Source organism: Ambystoma mexicanum, chromosome 12, assembly GCF_040938575.1.
Source record: "Ambystoma mexicanum isolate Mex_15411 chromosome 12, UKY_AmexF1_1, whole genome shotgun sequence".
Classification (NCBI taxonomy): Eukaryota; Metazoa; Chordata; class Amphibia; order Caudata; family Ambystomatidae; genus Ambystoma; species Ambystoma mexicanum.
In genome coordinates, this window is record NC_090936.1 from 467,545,930 (window position 1) to 467,567,563 (window position 21,634).

General features: G+C 48.8%; 1 protein-coding gene across 1 annotated transcript in view; it reads left to right on the forward strand.

Moving 5' to 3' along the window:
• The window catches only part of LOC138513675 (V-type proton ATPase 116 kDa subunit a 4-like), a 241,387-nt gene that overhangs the window by 22,883 nt on the left and 196,870 nt on the right, over positions 1 to 21,634 (forward strand). The window contains exon 2 of the mRNA XM_069628738.1: positions 8,647 to 8,847. Coding sequence (XP_069484839.1) covers positions 8,731 to 8,847 — 117 coding nt within the window. The 5' untranslated portion in view covers positions 8,647 to 8,730. The remainder of the gene's footprint in view (positions 1 to 8,646; positions 8,848 to 21,634) is intronic.

Consider the following 21,634-nt stretch of genomic DNA (forward strand, 5'->3'; position numbering starts at 1 on the left):
CCCTGGAATCCCAGGTACTCTATGAATGATTGGGCCAGATGACATTTGGCCAGATTGTTAGTGAGATGGGCCTGTTAAGTTTAAGCGCTTTAGCTACACTTCCTAGGTTGTACTGCACATGAAAATGTCATCAAGATATGCTGCAGAAAATGTCTGACATGGGTCTTGGGCCCTGTCCATTAGTCTCTAAAAGGTAGCAAGTGCCCTGTGAAGGTCAAATGAAGTACTGAGAACTGTAAAGGGCCTTTTGGAATTGAAAAGTCGTTTTTTTTGTCTGGTTTCAGTGTGTCTTCCATCTCCATGGGCACCTGTTAGTAGTCCTCAGTCATATCTAAGGTGGAGGTGAATCTTTCCTTCCCCAACATCTCCACAAACGTATCAATCCAGGGCATCTGATAAGCATTGAATCTCGATATGTTGTTGAGACGTCTGAAGTCAATGCAGAATCTCCACTTGTTATCGGGCTTGAGGATGAGGATTATTGGTGAAGAGCATTCACCATAGGACCCCTCAATTACACAAAGTCTAGCATCTTCTTAGTTTCTTCTTTAATGACCTATTTCCTTGCCAGAGGTAGCCTGTATGGTTTTAGGCATTTAATTCTTTATGGGGGTGTCTGGAATCTTGTGGATGACTGCATTCGTGGAGAACATTTCCATGTATCTCTCTAGCAATCAGGTGAGTTTTTGGTGACTGGATATTGTAAAATCAACTGGCATAGTGGCTCCATGAACCTCAATTGGTAGAGGAGTCTCCTTCATGTTGCTAGCATACAGAATCAGGAGTTGGGCATTACTGTTCTTCCTCCACGCCTTCAGTTTGTTTACATTATATAAATGAGATGGCTTTTGTTGATTGGCTTGCTGTACCTTTTAGCTGAGATGAGATACAGCTTCTGTGACAAGGTATGGCCCGTGCCACGTAGCTAGTAGTCTGTGGTCTATTTTGGGTGGTAGGAAGCAATATCATCGCTTTGTCCCCCACCCCGGAAGGTATGTAGCTTGCCATCTTTATTATTTGCCTTTTCTTTTTTTTTTAAACATCTTTTTATTAAGGTCGTGGCAGGTACATGACTCGCTCCAACAACACAACAAGAATATCATACAGCGGCACATTTTGCATTTTCACAGGTGATACATATTCACATAGAATTTTCATTGTCCGACAGCAGTTCACATAAGTATGTCCTGAACGGGCCCCAGATGTCCTTCAGTCGGCTCATTCTCGACTGAGTCAGTACATATTGTTCCTCGTTCTCATTTACGTATGTCAATTCTCGTAGAAAGGTGTTCATGCTCGGAGGTGTAGGGCTTTTCGAAGCCTGGAGGATACATTTTTTAGCAACTGCGCAAGAAACATTAAAGAGTCTTCTAGTCCTCTCAGAGCACTTCCCTATATCGCCAAACAAATATTTTTGTGGACACAGGAATGGGGATATTTGTGTGATTTCCACCAGCAATTCAGCCACCCTCCCCCAGAACCGCTGCAGCTCAGGGCAGTCCCAATACATGTGGAAGGACCCTGCTTGTGGGGTGCCGCATTTAGGGCATTCGCTCGAGGAGTCCGGTAAAAACCTCGCCACCATGGCCGGCGTATACTGCAGTCTATTAAGAATTTTAAATTGTATCTGGCGTAGTCCTGCATTGAGCAAAACTTTTTTAGTGAGTGAACAGTACTTCACCCATTTCTCGTCAGGTATGGGCATCTGCAAATCCGTTTCCCATTTTTTTTGACATTGTTGATTGTGGGGGTGTGGGCCTGCACCGATGCATATAATTTGGAGACTCCCAGACCCCCTTGAGTTGTGATCAGTTGTAAACACGGGTGTGACAGTGGCTCATCAGGAAAGATGGGCCATCTAGCCTGGAATGCTCTTCTCATTCGGTAATACTGGAGTGTCCGAAGCGGTCCTCTCCCCAAGGCCCTTAAAATATCTGTTAAGCTTACGAATTTCCCCTCCATGAACATGTCCCCCACCACCATTTCCCCGTTAGGGTACCATGCTTCCTGCATGTCCGTATCAAACGTGGGAGGAATGGCGGGAAAATTCCACAAGGGAATTTGCGGGTTATAAGGTTTTTCAATTTTAAGTCTCCGACATATTGCTCCCCAAGCCCGGACAGTGCAGCTCGCCGGATCATATTCACACATGTCTCTATGCCGTGGGTCAAAAATAATTGATCTTATATCAGAGGGTGCAACTGTGTGTGTTTCTATCCATGCGTGAGGTGCATCTTCTACCTTCTCATACCAATATCTCGCAAATTGCGCTTGTGCAACTAGATAATAGAGTTCAAAGTCCGGGGCAGCTATGCCTCCGGAGCTATAAGTTTCCACCATTTTCTCCCACCCCATTCTAGCAGTCTTCCCGTTCCAGAGGAATGTGGTCACCATTGATCGCAGCCTGGAGAAGAATTCCCTGCCTGGCCATATCGGGAAATTCACAAACAGATATAGTAGCTTAGGAAGGACGGTCATTTTTAGTACTGCTATCCTGCCATGCAATGAGATGGGGAGGTGGCTCCATATCACTAGTTTCGCATTAATTGACTGTAGCGCCCCTTCGTAGTTGTCAGTAAACAAAGATTGCCTGCTCCTGGAGACCAGCACGCCTAAATATCTAATATATCCCTCCGACCATTTAAGGCCATCCGTTATTTCCGGGCATTTAGTGCAAGGGGTGAGTGGGAACATTTCTGATTTAGTATTGTTCACAGTGTAACCGGAGTAATCAGCAAATTTGTGTATGTCTGCCATTATAGGTGCAATGTTTTTGCCGGGTTCACGGATATATATCAGCGTGTCGTCCGCATAAAGTGAGATCAACTGATTAGAGCCTTTCATAACTATACCCTTATCTTTATGTCGTAATCTAACTGCCGCAGCCATGGGCTCTATCGTTAGGGCAAATAGAATTGGCGAGAACGGGCACCCCTGTCTGGTGCCCCTCCCCAGTTCGGACATGTCGGACATGGTTCTGTTGGTACAGACTCTAGCCCCGGGTTTTGTATAGAGTAGACGGACATATCCGATAAAATTGGGTCCCACCCCGAACGCCTCCAACACCGAGAAGAGGTACTCCCATGAGACCGAGTCAAATGCCTTCTCGGCGTCGAGGCAGACGGCGACCCCCTGTCTGCCTGGGTCAATTTGTGCCATGATCCCAAACAGCCTGCGGAGGTTCAACGCAGTAGACCTCTGGGGAATAAACCCGTTTTGGTCCGGGTGGACCAGTGCAGGAACTATGGGTAGCATACGATTGGCCATGACCTTCGCAAAAAATTTTGCATCGGTATTTATAAGCGAGAGGGGTCTGTAAGAGGACATGTCCTGGGGTGGGCGTCTGGGCTTGGGAAGCACTGTAATAATAGCTTCTCTCATTGTCGGGGGCAATATACGCTGTTCGAGGGCCTCCTCCCACGTTCTGAGTAGAATAGGGGCTAGTTCCTCATGGAACTCCTTATAGAATTCAGCCCCCAGCCCATCCGAACCCGGGGCTTTACCCGATGTGAGATCCTTGATTGCTTCAGCGATTTCTTCTATCGTGACAGGCAGCTCCAAAGCCAATTTATTTTCGTCTGGGAGCGTCAGAAGACCTAGTGAGGCTAAGTATTCTTTTATCTCAGTGGGGGTTTTCCGGTCTCTATTCGCATACAGTGCTTTGTAGAATTCGACAAATTCATCATTAATACCCTTATCGCTTGTGACCATTACATTTGGAGCTGTTTGAATGGCGGCTATCGGGGTGTTATTTGTTTCATTCCTGATCAAGTTGGCCAGCATCTTTCCCGCCTTATTCCCCTCTCCGTAGCGACGCGCCCGCATGGGGGACGCGATGTATCGTACCTCCCTCGAGGCTAAATTGTCGAAGTTCCTAAGGAGTTTATGAATTTCAGCGAGGGTGTCCCTGTCATGAGTGTGGCTATATACCTCTTCCAGTTCTTTCAGTTCCCGCTCCACCACCTCAAGTTCCAGTTGCACCCCCTTCAAGAGTCCCGTTGATTTGGACATAAGGATCCCTCTAACCCAAACCTTGAATGTTTCCCAGACCGTGGATACCCGATCTACCGTCCCCAGGTTATCTACAAAGAAGTTGGTTATCTCCTCATGTAGTGTCTCGGCCACGTTTGCATCTCCCAGAAATCCCCCCGGCATTCTCCACCTTCTCGCCGGTCTGGGAACATCCTGGAACACGAGGCTCAGTAAGACCGGGGAGTGATCGGACAGCGTGCGGGGGAGGATCGTGCAGAGCTGCAGCGTGCTCGAGATGTCCGAGGATATAAACCAGTAGTCTATACGCGATTCACTGTCATGCACGGATGAGTAATTTGTATATTGCCTATAATCCAGCTGTAACACACGCCAAGCGTCTATCAGTGACAACTGCTGAAGGAGTTGGTTCAGGGTTACCGCCATTTTCGTGGGTGCCCTCACCACATTAGTTGACCTATCCAGCATGGGGTCAAGTGCAACATTAAAATCGCCGCCCCATATAACAGTTGTTGTGTCGTGCTTGTTAAGAATGTTGAGTATTTTCAGATAGAAATCTGGGTCGTCTATATTAGGGCCATAGGTGTTAACCAGGGTTATTTGTCTACCGGCCATTTCCCCCCACACCAACACATATCTTCCCATTGGATCTGCCTCGTGCCCCTTGGTACGGAATCCCAATGCAGGATGTATGAGTGTTATGACCCCCCTGGATTGTGAGGAATATTCTGTATAATAACGTAGCTTGCCCCATTTAGCCATTATACTTTTGTTAACCGTTCCCTGAGTGTGCGTCTCCTGGAGCATTAGGATCTGAGGACCGTGCCTGGTAACATAGTTCCCCACCTTCCTGGCTTTCATCGGGTTGTTTAGCCCCCGGACATTCCAGGACAATAAGGTTATCTTCACCCCGTCACCCGTTCCCCCATATATAGAATCCGTGCCGTGCCATTGTTTCCACCATAACTTAAGTTTACCTGATGTGGGCACAGTGTGCACCCGCCAGAACTGGTTTCAACCAACCTGGAACTTAAATTAAACCAATCCACCCCCCAGGTCCCTAACATGCCCTGGGAGCAGTAACATTCTGTAACTTCCCGGTTTCCCCAACTCCACCCTCCACCCACATCATCCGCCCCAACTTGATGATGTACCCTTGAAACTTGTAGGAACTTTCCTGTGGGAGCCACGTTGTCGTCACGGGCCCACCAGAGCGGGCTCACGACCTGCTTCAAATGTTACTCAGAGTCCCCCAGCAGGAGCAGAATTCCGTTACACATCAACAAAACAGGAACAGAGGATATGTGTGCAACCATGTTCAGTCACCAGGGCCCCGGTCTCCCCCCCCGGGGGTGATCTTCCGTTCTGGTCCAGCCCACGGCCTCTAGGTGGTAGGGGTATAGTTGCTTCCACATACGCCAGAGCAGCGGCCAGGGTCTCGAAAAAGTGTGCCCTTCCTCCATACTGAATTTGCATCTTGGCCGGGAATATTAGCGCATATGGGACCTGGCGTGCCCTCAATAGCCGCTTGACCGGCTCATATGATCGCCTGCTAGCCTGTACCCCCGCAGCAAAGTCCAGATAAACATGTATGCGGTTCTTCTCATATTGTAGTGTCCCAATTTCTCTTGCCTTTCCAAGTATTGTATCTCTGTCTCTGTAGTTCAACAGTCTAGCAATGATGGGGCCAGAGTGCAATGCGCTCGCTCAACCAGAAATCTGTCCCAAAAAGAGTCTTAAGAAGGTTTTCCACTTGTTGTTCCATTGCGCCTTTCCCGAACTTTTCAGAAACCCCCACAATCCGAATGTTCTTTCTTCGGGATCTGGATTCTAGGTCCTTGCATTTACTTTGCAACGCGTTCATGCCTGCCTTAAGCTGCGCTATGTCATGATCGTGTCGCGCAATGGTGTCTTCATTTGTGCCAATTCTGTCTTCCGCTTCAGTGATTCTGAGGCTCTCCTTGTCGTCTCTAGTTTTCAGTGCTCCAATAGTGTTGACAATGTCATCTAGCTTCACATTAAGGGATAGGAAGCCATTCTGTACTATCGTGGTAAGGCGATCAACCCTGTCACCGCTGTCCACGCCGGGTTCAGCTATTGATGTTGTCGGCGGTTCTGGTTCATGGCCGACTGCCTGGCTGCTGGTGAATGAGTCCATCGGGCCCTTCTTTTTCCCGGACGCCCCCTCTGCCGCTTTTTCCTGTTTCCTCGTGTTACCCATGTCCGCTACACCAGCCGGCCCACCACCACGGCCCGACGCGGGTTATGGATTCTGTGGGACTATACTAGATATCCGTAGTGGGTAGGCCGCCCGTGCCGTGTAGGATACTATCTGTTGAGTGGGCTTGTCCAGGCGCCCGTGGCCACAGTTCAGCTGGTATATTTGTTAATTTGCCCACTTGCAATGGACTGTGTCCTCCCACGTAGAAAGGAGCTGATTATCCCAGTTAATGTTCGAATCCGAATCAGGGCCCCGGCGTGGTGCTCCCAGATCCAGTCCGGCCCTATAGCGCACGGTGGGCACAGGGGAAGGCCTCGGGTTTTTCGCCCCCCAACCGCTGAATGCCGTACAACTCACTGTCTCAGCGGCACCGAGCCCAGCGCCGCCTCCACCGCCAACTTGCAGGAAATATAGCACGTGCGGCGTGCCCCGGCTACAGGCCAGGAAATGGAGTCTTCCCTTCCCCTGACAGCGCCGCTCCTTCAGTCACGGTCCGGGTCGGGGGGAAGGATATCACGCCGTCCAACGACGGCCCGCTTCTCAGCACCTGCCGCGGCGCAGCAGGGAGCGCCAGCTCTCGCCCAGCAGGATCGCCTCCGTAACTGCGAAGGCAGGTCCCCACCGGGCTCCCCCGATCACACCTCGCCGCCGGTCCGCAGCAGGGCCCACGAGCCAGCAGCACTCGCCCGCACAGCCCTCGTGTATGGGACCCAGGGGGGCCACCTCAGCCGATCCGCAGTGCCCACGGGTCCAACTCCGCGACCTCAGCACGGCAGCTCCTCCTCTCTATGCCTCTCTGGCCAGAGTGTCAGCGGCGCGGGGCTCAGGCCAGCCGGACGTCCCTCGCGGCACACTCCCGGGCCTTCTCCCGCTCACCCCGCCAAAGCCAATATCTCTGTGAGTTTTAGTCCGCCGCTTCCAGGATTTCAGTCGGGTGTGGACTGGGCCAAAGTGCACCCTTTGCTCGACTCTGCTATCCGCTGGTGGCTCCGAAACAGGATTCAATTATAATACGGATTTCTGTCGGGCCGGAGCTCTCACTTCAGGCGGCCATCTTGGTTGTGCGCAACAGCGCCCCCCTATTTGCCTTTTCTTACCGGGCCGGGCTTTGGCAACTTGCAGGTGGGCTCTGACCAGATTCTCTGGAAATTGTCTAGCTGCCATTCTAGGGATGACAACAAAAAAAAACAGACCATTAATTAAAGGTACATTGTCCAACCTGTTCAATAAACTTGGTATGAAAGTCCACCTCAAAGGTTACTACCATCTAGGGAGGCAAGGGGATCACGGGGGTTGGGGGGGAGAGGCGGGAGCCAATCTGTCAGCCACGATTGCAGACTTTACTATTTTGCAAAGCCTGCATTCTATGCCAGCCACCATCGTCTCTCCCCCACCGCTTTTTTTCTCTTGGTCCCCACACAGTCTCCGAAGGCTACCTGTCCCCACTTTCCTTATTGCCTCTCCACCCTGCCCCACCTGCCTTCCACCCCATAGGTTTGGAAGGATGCCCAAAGTGACGCCAGATGTTATGATTCAGTCTAAAAATTCCATCCATCACCCATGAGTTTTGCCTTGGTACTTAATTACCTGTATTTGGAATACTTCATTTTGAGCAGAAATTCTTATAGGCCAATATAGTTCCCATTTAGCAGTTTATAGCATTTCAATTTGCTTTGCGTCTGTGTATCTTGTTTTGTATGTTTTTTTTTGTATCTCTCTTAAGGTTGTCTCTCAGATTGTGGCATGTGTTTTTTCACTGCCCAGGGTAAATGTCTCATGTTTTCTGGTGTGCAGAGCTTTCAACTAAAAAAGACCTGTTTCCTTTCCTGAGATGTATGCATCCTTTTTTAGCCTGTTTCTCTATTCAAAGCCGTGATAAACATCATCCAAACTCTTTGCTTTGGGCATGATCGAGGGCATATCTGTGGGCATGCAGTACTTGTTCTACAGAAGAAGGTGAATGTGTTGTGAGTTCGCTTGGCCTACTTGTTCTACGTGCTATAATCCTGGGTCTGAATAAGGATCCTGAGTTCACTACTGCAGAGGAGTATAGGTTTACCTGCTGTCAAATAGTCCTATCAATTGCTTCAAATCAGGATGGTGGGCGCTATGCCTTGTAGGCCGGCCTTTATAGCTTAGCACGCTCGAGGGGCCTAGTCATGGAGGCTTTTCATGGCTGGGGCAAAGAATCAATAGGAATTAGATATTTTCCCAATGAGTTGTTTGCGTCTGTGTTCGATAATCCCTGTACCCCTCTTTCTCTGTCCCTCTCTTTCTTTCTTTTCTTTCTCACTGTCTCCCTCTGTCACTCTTTTGTGATCATGTTCTTACTCTATTCCTCTGTCTGAGCGATTTCTATCCATTTTGTACATTTTATCATTGTCATCTGATATGAAGTCACTAAACATATCTTCTTTCTGGTGTATTGATCACAGGTGAAGAGCAAATCCTGACAGGTTACATAATCTCCTTGTATCCACCCCGACGGCTGTGGCGTGTGGGGGCTCAGGCACCCAAAGATGGGGTCGATGTTTCGGAGCGAGGAGATGTGCCTCACGCAGCTCTTCCTGCAAGTAGAGGCAGGCTACTCCTGCATCGCAGAGCTTGGGGAACTCGGCCTAGTGCAGTTCAGAGATGTAAGTGACACTGTGTATTATTTGCCCTGTATTAAGAAGAAACATTAACGGAAATTCAAGATGGAGATGAGACAAAAAATGATCTTGCAGCATTGACCTATTGCAAGGAACGATCCTCTGTTGTTTTGATGTTATTTACAGACTGCCATTCCAAGTTATGCTCACTTTAACTGGTATTGTATTATAACATCTAATAAGAATTATTCCGGGTCACACTCTCCCGACCAGAAATCCCCCATACCCTCAACACAAAAATCTCCGAGCAACAATCTGAAAATGAAATCAACATGTCAATGCAATCATATTAATGGAACTGGTGAAACCCACCATCAATCGTCCCATGTCTACTTTGGGATTGGGTTCATTCTAAATCCATTCATAGCCTATTTGGGGTAGCGACTTCATTTTGTATGTAATTCTTTACTTTCATGTCCATTGAGAGTACACATCAAGAGCAGGCAGAAAAGTTGTGGAGCACAGAAATCCGTTTTTTGCTTTTGTCTTCAGGTGGTAATCTTGCACACCCTAAATGAATCACACTCACAGTGCTTTCGGTTTCTGACCAAGCACAAGTGTCAAGAGAATATATCATTTTGCATCACGTTTTTGTATTGTGTAAACTCTGCAATTATACCTGTGCTTGGAGGATGCCTAGCAGCCTCGGGCACCTTATGTATGTTATGTAATATTATGTTAAGAGGCACTAATACAGCACCAAATCACCACCATAGAAGTTTCAAAGCCCTGGGCTTGTCTGGAAGTTGAAAATCAGACTGTGGACTAGTTAGGTATATTTCTGCGCCATGAGAAATAGAAATCAAAGCAAGCGTGTATGACCACATGGATTTTTTCTTAATTGAAAAAAACCCTATGGTCCTATGGTACAATCATACGTCGTCCTAGTTTGTTTCTAAATCTTCCTAAGCCAACATTAACCAAATGGTGGCACGTGCTAATGTTTCACCCCATTGTGGGCTTTATCAAGGTGTAGCAATAATTAAAAAACACTGAAAACAAATGACCCTGTTCCAAATCACAGGCAATTGTGTGTTTCTATCATTGTGTATAACATTCCATAAGTTGTCTGAATACCTTGGTATCGTTTATACACACTTTTCGGATGTTAGCCTCCTCAGTTAATTTGAATTCTGAACACTTGATAAACTTTTTCATGCACTAGTAACATACATTAGTGTCCCAGTGCAATTTACTTTTCGGATGTTAGCAACGTTGGTTAATCTGAATTTCTACCACTTGGTAAGCCTTTGCCTGCATTAGTAACATGCATTAGTATCCCATTGTCATTATGCTGTTACATTCATTGGTTGGTTTATAGTGATAATATCGAATACAGAAATGTGGAAAGTCATAATTTCGAAAAAATAATGTTGAAAAAGAAAAAATCGAATTTCTTTTTCACTAGGTTTTTTTTAACCTTTTTTAACCTTTTTTTTACTCGCGAAACCCCAAAAAAATATATAAATAAAAAAATTAAGAATTTGATTTTTTTTTCTCGACATTATTTTTTTGAAATTATTGTCTTTCGACATTTTTTTTTCTCGATATTATGACTGAACACCAATTGGTTGTCATTCCTTACAATCCGTTCTGATTTACATATACAGTGGGTCGCTGCCCATCTTGAGAATTCTCATGTGCAGCGTGGTATAAGTTAGGTCCTTTGATCATTGTATGTGTCTTTGTGACAATGCATAAATATGGGTCCGAAGTACTCCTTAGATTCTTGAAGGCGTGCAGCTTTGTATTAAATATGTTATTCTGTGCTCAGGTGGCGGTGCTCCGCTGGTTTAGGTGGATATCAGCTGTAGTTAGGTTCTTGCAGCAGGGATACATATGACAACTATATACTGAATTAATACAACTGAACAATGTAGAAAGGCGCACAGACATACCATTCACCCTATATTTTCAATTTGCTTGTCTGGAAGATGGCGTGTTGTGGCCCCTGCCTGAGGTGTCCAAAGCTTAGTCTGCAGAGGAAGAAGGAGGAGCACAAACATAAGAGGAAGGAAAAGTGGGTTCAAGAGCAAACACACACAGCTCTTCACAAACACGTCAACACAGTTCTCATAGGTATGGGAACCACATCTTAGGTCTCAGGCGCGCTTTGGTTTTGGAAGCACACTGATGGCCCCGATGTTCCAATGCGATGACCTGCGGAATCTGGACCAAACAAACCACTATTTTCTGCACCCTTAGTTGTAATCCTGACTCGGTGAAGGATTATTCATCCCTGACCCTCCAAAACTTCCATGTGTAATGCTCCACGGAGTAGGCGGAAGCACTCATCCTCACCCGATGTGTCAGCCAACTCTGACATGGAATTTGGTGTTGATGATTCACTTACCAACCGGACAAACTCCTCTGCCTCAGCTTCCCCTGTCTCTGGTCGACTGTCTTTCCCTCCCGGATGCCTTAAGAGAAAGTCTGCAGCATTATTTGACCCAGGGTGATAGACCAAACACCCCCATATTACAACAGGGCAAACATTCAGTGCTCAATGCGGGCAGGTGGTCTTGATGATGATCCAGACATGATCGGAATGAGGGGTTTGTGGTCGGTGACCGCAGTTGCTGGTCTCCCCAAAATGTACAAACTGAAATGCTGTGAACCCCCAGAGCACCACCAGAGCCTCTCTCTCCACTTGAGAGTATCCTTGTTCTGTCTCCGATAGGGCTTGGCTTGCAAAAGCCACCAGTCTCACATTGCCACTCGAATCATACTGGGTCAGCACTGCACCCAACCCAAATGTGCTCGCATCCACCACAATTTCCAATGCCAGGGTTGCATCAAAAAAACGCCATGGTGCCATTCTCTGTGTGAGCTTCCTTGATCTCATCGAATGATGTCTGTTCCAGCGGACTCCATTACCACAATGTGTCCTTTTTGGTTAGATTCCTCAGCGGTACCGACACCGTGGCCAAGTTCTTCATGAATCGCCAACAGTACGTCACCATTACCACGAAACTACAGACTTCTGACACTGTCTCTGGAGGTTTTGCTTCTTTGATGTTCTTCACTTCCCCGGGTCTGGCGACACACCCCCTTCTTGGAAGATAAATCCAAAGAAATCAATTCTCTTCTGGATAAACTCACATTTGTCCTTGTGCAGCTTGAGACCAAGTGACTTAATTCATTCCAGGGTCTTCTTTAGTCTCTCCGTATGCTTCATTTCCAATTTCTCAACAACCCAGAATGCCATCATTGATGTTTAAGACTGCTTCCAGGTCAGTCAACACCCCTCTAATGATGTTCTGAAACCCCTCAGCCACTGACGAGACCCCAAAGCTGAGCCGCTTGTAGCGGTAGAGGCCCCTGTGTGTCGTGAAAGTTGTAATGTACCTTGACTCGGGTTGCAGGACCACTTGATGGTGGGCATCAAGTGTTCTTCTCTTTTAATGGCCTTATTTGGTAGGTGTATGTCCACACAAATACGAACTGAGTGTGGCTGCTTGGGCTTCCTTGTCACCACAATAGGGAGAAACCTACAGCGTCAGTCCTTCTACCTTCTCAATAATGTCTAGTTCCACCAGGTGGTCTAGCTCTTTGGCAATCTGTTCCCTCAGTTGAAACAGGATTCTTCTATTTATTAGGGCCACTGGACAGATTGAGTCAATGTGAAGCTACACCAGTTCACCCACCAGCTTGCCTACGCCAATAAACACACCTGCAAACTTCTCTAGAACAGCCGGAATGTCCTCCACATGCACCCCATAGGCAAAACTCACAATCCTCAGTGCTTCCACTGCAGCACAGCTCAGTTCGCTAATGTCAGTTACGAAAATCCTTGCTTACATGGTGTTGACTCCATTGTCAACTTTCGAAAATGAATGCCCCCTTAAGCGGAATGGGTCTGTCCCCTCCAAATGTGAACATACGAACCCTCGGCCGGCTCAGTTCTGGAGAACCAAGCAACTCCTCATAGTGATTCAATGCCATCACATTAACAGAGGCGCCAGTGTCAACCAGCACAGGCACCTCAGACCCATTGATACTGCCCTCGCATCTCGGCTGCCTCCTCTTATTGGCTGTCTGCTCACACGCACTGGAGATGGAGAAGACATCTTCCTCCTCCTCCTCCTCAATTCCTTAGCCCCTTTGATCCTTCTCCTCCTGATCCATCTGCTCCATCTGGGACACATTCTGGGATGCCTCTGGACAAATGGACCCATCCTGACAGGGCCCCTAGGCATTAGCACTGGGATCGGAGCGTGGCACATTCGCACAAAATGGTTGGAAATGCCACACCTTCTGCATGTCCGCCCTTCGCTGGACATTCAGCTGCGTGTGGAAGGTCGCACCCACATTGTAAGCATGGTTCAGACGTGTTAGGCCCTTTTTCCTTGCAAGGACCCACACTCCTCCTCGTTATCCTGGCCTTTGTTGGCACTCTCCTGCACACACATTGTCTATCTTTAAAGTCTGTATGGCTGCATCTATCTTAGATGCCCTTGTGTCCGCCAACTCAAGGGAGCGGCCCATCTCCAGAATGCACGCCAGGGTTAGACCAGGCTCTCTCAGCACCTGACATCGCATTTTGCCTGACACACATCCTTGAATCAGCTGCTGGCACACCATAGCCTCGTCATTGCCCCACACGGATGCTAGCTACCTCAGACTGCCATGGAAAGTATCAAGTGCTTCATCATCCTTCTGTTTTCGTAGTCCAAGTTGACAAGCAGCATGAAATATTCCCTCAAAGCGTTTTTGGCTGACACATAAGAGTCATCAACTGGCCGTAATGATTTAAATATTTTGTGCACAGACCTGTAGCATCGACCAACACCGACATCTTTGCCTCATCATTCACCTCACCCATGGGTTTAAAGTTCATTTGTAGACGCTCCATCCATAGATCCCACCTTGGCCCTAGACTGGATGGTGCACCAGACACATCAAACTCTGGCATCGGCATCAGAGAACCTTGCTGTCTGGGCATCTGCACACCTGCAGGGGCTGCCGCCGCCACAGGCACTTTTCCTAGACCTCCATCCATGATTCTACCGTCGCCAGCAGGTCAGCTGCCTTTAGAGCGCACGAGCACCCTCCCAACACGAGGGCTGCAACTCCGCAGCATGTGCTCCCTTCTTCCAGGCACACAGCGGTGGAATTACACACCACAACCCACCGGTCTCCACTAAGTCCAGCAGAATCCCCCACCAAACAGGTGACAAATGGGGAATAGAAGAGAACAAAACAATTGTCTGCACCCCCTTTTCTCACAGAAAGAAGAGATCTAGACACATTTTTTTGTATGACATGATCCCGCTGCATGGGCACTTCAAAAAGTGTTCCTAGAGTTGCACGTGCACTCCCAAGGGGGGGCCGCAACCTATCGATGGCGGGCGGTCCAGGGTATACCTCACCTCTTCATGTGCAATGGCATTGCGGCTGATGAGTGTCTCCAGATGTTGCTATTATTGTTGTTTTGTCAGCTCACTGAAGCATTTGTATTTGTATTTGTATTTGTTTTATTTGTATAGCGCAAACCAGGCCCGGAGGCTACCGGGCGCATATCTTGAAAGCAATGGTTACATAAGTTGCATACAGTGATTACATGACAATCAATAAATATAGCAAAGAAGGCATAGGTAAGTAGTACAACGATACAAGATTTGTCGATTACAATCAAACAAAGGTTATCGGATCACGTTTCAGAGTGTAGCTTGGGCATTGGAGGAGACTAGCCAACATTTGGCTCTGTGTTTGAATAGGTTGAAGGAGGGGAGGTTTCTGATAGTCAAGGGGACAGTGTTCCACACTTTAGCTGCCAGGACTGGGAAGCTAGATCCACCAGCTGTTTGGAGCTTGTATCTCGGTATCAGTAGGCTCTGGTTCAGAGTAGATCTAAGTGAGCGAACTGGGGTGTACAGCGAGAATCCCGAGGAGAGATAAGTGGGGGCCAGGTTATTCATACATTTGTAGGTTAGGGCGAGCGATTTTAGTGAGATCCTTTGGGTGACTGACAGCCAATGAAGGCTCTTCCTGGTATCCGAAATGTGTGCGGATCTGGGGATGTTGAGGGCTGCCCTGATGTCGTTATTTTGTATGATCTGGAGCTTGTCTAGGTTACCCTGATTAGTGCCCTGGTACAGTGCATTACAGTAGTCCAGTTTGGACATGACCAGGGTCCTAGCAAGGGTAGTACAGTTGTGCGTGGAAAGAAAAGGGTGACATGCTGTGATCAACTTGCAGGTATAAGCGGCGGTGGCCGCAACTGCAGTGGTTTGTCTGTGAAGGGAGAGGGTGGAATCAAGGTAGATTCCAAGCGTTTTGGTATCTTTGGAGACTTTTATTAGGTTTCCATCGATGTTAAATGAACTGAACATAGGGTTCAACTTGTTTAGTCTTTGCTGAGTACCTAGGATGAGGAGCTCTGTCTTGTCATCATTGAGACAAAGCTCATGTTGGGCCATCCATGTTTGAATGACGTGGTAAACGTCATTTAAGGCTTTAGAATCTACTGTGTAATCACCCGTGATGGGGATGAGTATCTGGGTGTCATCAGCATAATTCGTGTAGGTGACACCCAGATAGTCAAGCACATCAAATAAGGGTTTAGTAAATACATTGTAGAGGGTAGGGGATACACACGATCCTTGGGGGACACCGCAGGGGACTGGTGCAGGGTCAGCAGCAGAGGTGGGCGAGAATACCCTCCTCTTTCTGTTATCCAGGAAGGATTGAATCCAGTTTGTGGCCGTATCGGAGAAATGAGCTGCAGTTTTTAGATGGTGACAGAGGATTTGGTGATTAACCAAATCAAAGGCCGCAGATAAGTCTAATAGTAGTAACATGGCTAGTTTACCTTTGTCTTTGAGATCCTCAATTTGGGTTTTGAGATCGAGGAGGGCTGTCTCCGTACCGTGCTTAGGTCTAAAGCCAGATTGTCTCGTGCCTAATAGGTTGTTTGATTCCAGATAGTTCTGTATCTGTAGATAGGCTGCTCTATCCAAGATTTTTAGCAGAAATGGGACCGTTGTGATGGGCCTGTAATTGGTTGGAACCTCTGGGTCTAAGGTGGGTTTTTTTAGGAGAGGGATGACCCAAGCATCCTTCAGGTTATTGGGGACCACTCCCGATTGAAAGGAGGCGTTGATAAAAGTGGTGATAAAAAGGGCGAGGTCATGAGCCGAATCCTTGATGATCGGGGCTGGACAGGCGTCCCCTTGGCAGTTTGAAGGTTTTAGGTTACAGATGATTTTTTCAACCTCCAGAACAGTGAGTGGTGTGAAGCTGAACGGCACCGGGGAGTCAGGGGTAATTATTTTAGGTGGCCTGGTATTACTAAATATAGGGGTGTGGAGGGTATTTTGTTTGGCGTTGATTTTGGATTGCAAGGTAGATATTTTATTAAGAAGGGCTTTTTGTATATTGTTGCACCAGGTGCTGTCCTTGGTGCACGTGTCCGGGGCAGGTGAGGGAGATTCTAGCTCTTTGAGGATTTTAAATAATTCTCTAGTGTTCGATTCTGCCCGGGCTATGCGTGAGTTGTAAGTCTCCTTTTTGGCTTGTAATATGGCCTCCTTATAGTTAAGAGAGGTGATCAAGAGGGAGGCTTTATTAGTTGCGCTCGGGTGACTTTTTCAAAGTGCTTCGGCCTTGCGCTTTTCTTTGCCCAGCGCGTTGAGCTGCGGGGTGAACCAAGAGTTCAGGTGGGACTGTTGTTTGGCTTTGCGGATCTTTAGTGGAGCTATGCTCTCAATGGCATTGGTCATTAGGCTGTTAAAAGTGTCTACTAAAACAGTAGGGTCCTTGTCCTTGTGCTGTGAGGCAAGAGTGTTTAAGCAAGGGAGGATAAGAGGAAGCAGTTTCTCCCTGGTGATATCTTTTTTATTTCTAGTCGGTATGGCGGGGGCTATGGTGGGTGTGGGCTGGGGGTTGGTGGCTGGCAGAAGGAAGGTAATAACATGGTGGTCGGACCAGGCGCAGGCATCGTTAGAGATGACATTAGTGTTACAGTTAAGGTCTGCTAGCCAGTCGAGCGTTCAGCCTTTGATGTGTGTAGGATCACGAATGCGCTGCTGGAGGCCTAGGTTGGAAAGGGTGGTGTCTACTTCAGCGGCCATGTGGACCTTGGGATCTGAGAGGCCTATGTTAAGGTCGCCTAGTAACAGTATCTGAGAGTTAGGCTTAGTGTTAGTCGACAGGGTAGAGGCAACATCATCAATGAATGAGCCCAGTGGGCCTGGCGGTCTGTATATAAGGTGGAGTGTTGCTTTGTTGGTAGGAGAGAGCGATAGTTTCACTGAAAGAGATTCTGCAGAGCTAAGTTGTATGTGGGGAGCAACTCTCATAACAATTTTGTCACTATGTATAAAAGCGACTCCTCCTCCTTTCGACAGGTTGGATTGGCGATCGTTTCTAATAATGGTATAACCCTTGGGTAGTGATAGGGCGAGGAGTGGGCCAGAGGCATCATGTAACCAAGTTTCGGTGATAGCTAGGAAGTCAAGGTTCTGGACGGTGATGAGGTCTGCGATGTCAAGGGCATGAACCGTGAGGGATCTTGCATTGATAAGGGCTCCCTTTAGTGCTGAGATGGGTGTGGTGGCGAGTGGAGTACTAAGCGGTACGGTTGAGTTGGGCAGTGAGGGGGCAGAGCGATTGCGCAAAGTACAAGGTGGTCTGGGCAGTCTAGTTCTAAGTCTACAATTCCTTTGTTGTAGAGTACATGGCATGTTTGGAGTAGGTTTAGTGGCAAAGTGCTTGAGCTAAAGGGCTGGGTCGTTGAGGTAAGGGTTTGGTGGAGGGTCAGGATAGTGAAGCATGGTTGAAGGGAGAATGGGTTGGCAGTTATGGGAAGTCTTAGAGGTGCTTGTATGGTAGCTGGCAGCAGTGCAGGCTGACAGTCCTAAAAAGACTGTGAGTATAAGGGCAGTGCTGGCAAAGGTTCTTAGCTGCATGTTGCAGCTTGTATTTCTCAGGGATTGAGGATGTAGATGTATGGGGTCTAGACACAGGGTATAACGAGATAACGTGGTGCACATAAGCAACCAACAGAAAAGCAAATCTGGTCAATAGGCACACTACAGGGACATCTAAATTTGAAATGGCACAAATTAGGCATCCAACAGCAGTACAAAACAGGTCAATAGGCACTGTACAGGGACATCTAGATTTGAACTGGCGCAGTTAAGCGACCAACAGCAGTGCAAATCATGTCACTAGGCCCAGTACGGGGACATCAAAATTCGAAATGGCACAGATAAACAGCCAACAGCAGTGCAAATCCAGTCAATAGGCACAGTACAGAGGCATCTAGTTTTGATAATGGCGCAAATTAGGCAGCTAGTAGCAATGCAGAACATTTCACTAGGCACAATACAAGGCATCTAGAATCGAAATGGCATACATAATATACTGGTAACTCATGGGGGCTGTAATGAGAGGCCTGAAGGAGAAGGGCAAATAAGAGAAACACAGCGTGCAGCAGTAGGTATAGAGCATGTGGTCCATAATAATTATAGCTGCGAATGGGTGGCAAGGACGTTCAACGAGGGTGAGTCAGGTGGTGGGATACGATGTATCCGGGTGTCATGGCACGTTAGGGGCATGGACAGCACACGTGTGTGCAGCCGTGCGGGATGGTGGCGTAAATTAGGCAGGAGCGAGGGAGATGCGAAAAGAATGAGATGGTTCTGGTCAGTAATTGGGGATATGCTTGTTGCAGGCTTACCTAGAGCAGAACGGGCAGGGATCCTGGCCCTTGGCTCCTGTGGCTCCAGACAGGCTCACGACAGGCACCTTTGTTGGTGTACCTTCGTTGGGGGAGCCGGCTGCCGCCTGCCGGCGTCTGGTTGGAGGAGAAGTCTGCACAGCAGACCAATCAGGCGTCGGGGGCCGGATGCAGGCCAGCAATGTTCAGACGAGGTGCAGGGCGGCCATCTTGGCCTGTGGTGGTCCTCTTGGGGCACAATGGAAGTAATTTGCCCAAATGGACAAAATGCAGGCCAAACAGCCTGGAAGAGCGTTTGCACAGCGTGCAATATGGTCGCAGGAAAATGTGGATGAGGCTGTGATTAAATGCGGATTTCACCGCATTCGCGCAGGATCAGCTGTTAGCAGCCGACAATGCTCGCAAGGCCCACGGGCTCACCTGGGCATGTTGAAGTTGCAGGGTGCAGGTGCGCACTGCTCCTGCAGTGCGAGAGGCTCCAACCTCTCTCTGGGTTCCGGTGCTTCTGAGGGCTCACGACAGGCACCTTTGTTGGTGTACCTTCGTTGGGGGCGCCGGCTGCCGCCTGCCGGCGTCTGGTTGGAGGAGAAGTCTGCGCAGCAGACCAGTCAGGCGTCGGGAGTGGGATGCAGGCCAGCAATGTTCAGACGAGGTGCAGGGCGGCCATCTTGGCCTGTGGTGGTCCTCGTGGGGCACAATGGACGTAATTTGCCCAAATGGACAAAATGCAGGCCAAACAGCCTGGAAGAGCATTTGCACAGCGTGCAATATGGTCGCAGGAAAATGTGGATGAGGCTGTGATTAAATGCGGATTTCACCGCATTCGCGCAGGATCAGCTGTAAGCAGCCGACAATGCTCGCAGGGCCCATGGGCTCACCTGGGCATGTTGGAGATGCAGGGTGCGGGCGCGCACTGCTCCTGCAGTGCGAGAGGCGCCAACCTCTCTCTGGGGCTCCGGCGCTTCTGAGGGCTCACGACAGGCACCTTTGTTGGTGTACCTATGTTGGGGGAGCCGGCTGCCGCCTGCCGGCGTCTGGTTGGAGGAGAAGTCTGCGCAGCAGACCAATCAGGCGTCGGGGGCGGGATGCAGGCCAGCAATGTTCAGACGAGGTGCAGGGCGGCCATCTTGGCCTGTGGTGGTCCTCGTGGGGCACAATGGATGTAATTTGCCCAAATGGACAAAATGCAGGCCAAACAGCCTGGAAGAGCGTTTGCACAGCGTGCAATATGGTCGCAGGAAAATGTGGATGAGGCTGTGATTAAATGCGGATTTCACCGCATTCGCGGAGGATCAGCTGTAAGCAGCCGACAATGCTCGCAGGGCCCACGGGCTCACCTGGGCATGTTGAAGATGCAGGGTGCGGGCGCGCACTGCTCCTGCAGTGCGAGAGGCTCCAACCTCTCTCTGGGGCTCTGGCGCTTCTGAGGGCTCACGACAGGCACCTTTGTTGGTGTACCTTCGTTGGGGGAGCCGGCTGCTGCCTGCCGGCGTCTGGTTGGAGGAGAAGTCTGCGCAGCAGACCAATCAGGCGTCGGGGGCGGGATGCAGGCCAGCAATGTTCAGACGAGGTGCAAGGCGGCCATCTTGGCCTGTGGTGGCCTCGTGGGGCACAATGGACATAATTTGCCCAAATGGACAAAATGCAGGCCAAACAGCCTGGAAGAGCGTTTGCACAGCGTGCAATATGGTCGCAGGAAAATGTGGATGAGGCTGTGATTAAATGCAGATTTCACTGCATTTGCGTAGGATCAGCTGTAAGCAGCCGACAATGCTCGCAGGGCCCACAGGCTCACCTGGGCATGTTGAAGATGCAGGGTGCGGCCGCGCACTGCTCCTGCAGTACGAGAGGCTCCAACCTCTCATATGGGCGTGTTCATGCTATATAAGAAATAAACTAAAACTAAACTAAACTATGGACACCAACAAGCATCGGAGATCACCGCCGCCAGCCTGAGCATGTAGGTCCTTGACAATAACCTCCTTGTGCCATTGTTATAGGCCTCTCGGCCTGCTGGTGTGGTAGAACCGGACCCACCCCTCCACCCCCCGACAGAAAACAAGAGGACGAGGGTAGCTGATTCGGGCTCTGTGCGTGCACTAGCATGCGAAGACCGTGACGCCCCATTTATTGATGCAGCAGAGTTACGTCATTCCGTCACATCTCTCTTAAAGCAGCACCGCCATATTTACTATACCTGATTTTCACTGAGCTCCTGGAACTTGAACTTTGAATCCTCTGGGCTGGAATTCATTCCTTCTGTGGAGTGTCCGCATACATTTTTTTTATTTTTATTTAAAAAAATTAATATTTTATTGATTTTACAACACACAACACAAAACCATCACACCCGACATTTTCACGCACAAGCTTCTTAGCATAATTTCACATATTATTTATTGTTGTCTTCCCCCCTCACCCTCTTTAACTCGAGCTTCCGCCTCAGTTCTCCAGATTTCCTTCCTCTCGGGGTTAATCCCCTTTGCCGTTTTCAGACGTGTCATGTTCGCTGGAGTCGGCATTGGAATTTCCCGACAGTGTGGCTACCAATTGTCTCCAGGCTGTCAGAGGTCCTACTTCATTTTCCTCCCCTTTACTGACTGCCTCGTGCCATACTACTGTCTCGGCTCCTGGCCATTTCAGGAGATCATTCCACCATACCTCTAATCTGGGTCTGTGGGCTGCTTTCCAGCTCATGGCTATTCTCCTTTTGGCCAGAATGTAGGCCAGGTCCTTCAGTTTGCAAACATGTTTCAAATTGTGTAGTCTGGTAAATCCCCCCAGCGTGCATGCCCATACGGATTACACCTCAATCTTGATGCCCTTCTCGGACAGTCTAAGTTTAACTTCCTCCCAGAATTTCCCCACCACTGGGCACGCCCAGAACATATGGATCATCCCGGCGTCCACCTCCCCGCACTTGGGCCTTTTTTTCTCTTCTTCAGTACCCCCGAAACTAGCAATCTTGGGGGGTCATGTATGCCCTGTGGGTGACATATAGCTGAATCTGGTGCAGCCTCGCGTTCCTGGGCACCTTTTTATGATATCTCTGGACTCTTTCCTAATGCCCTTCTTGCATGGGTTCTC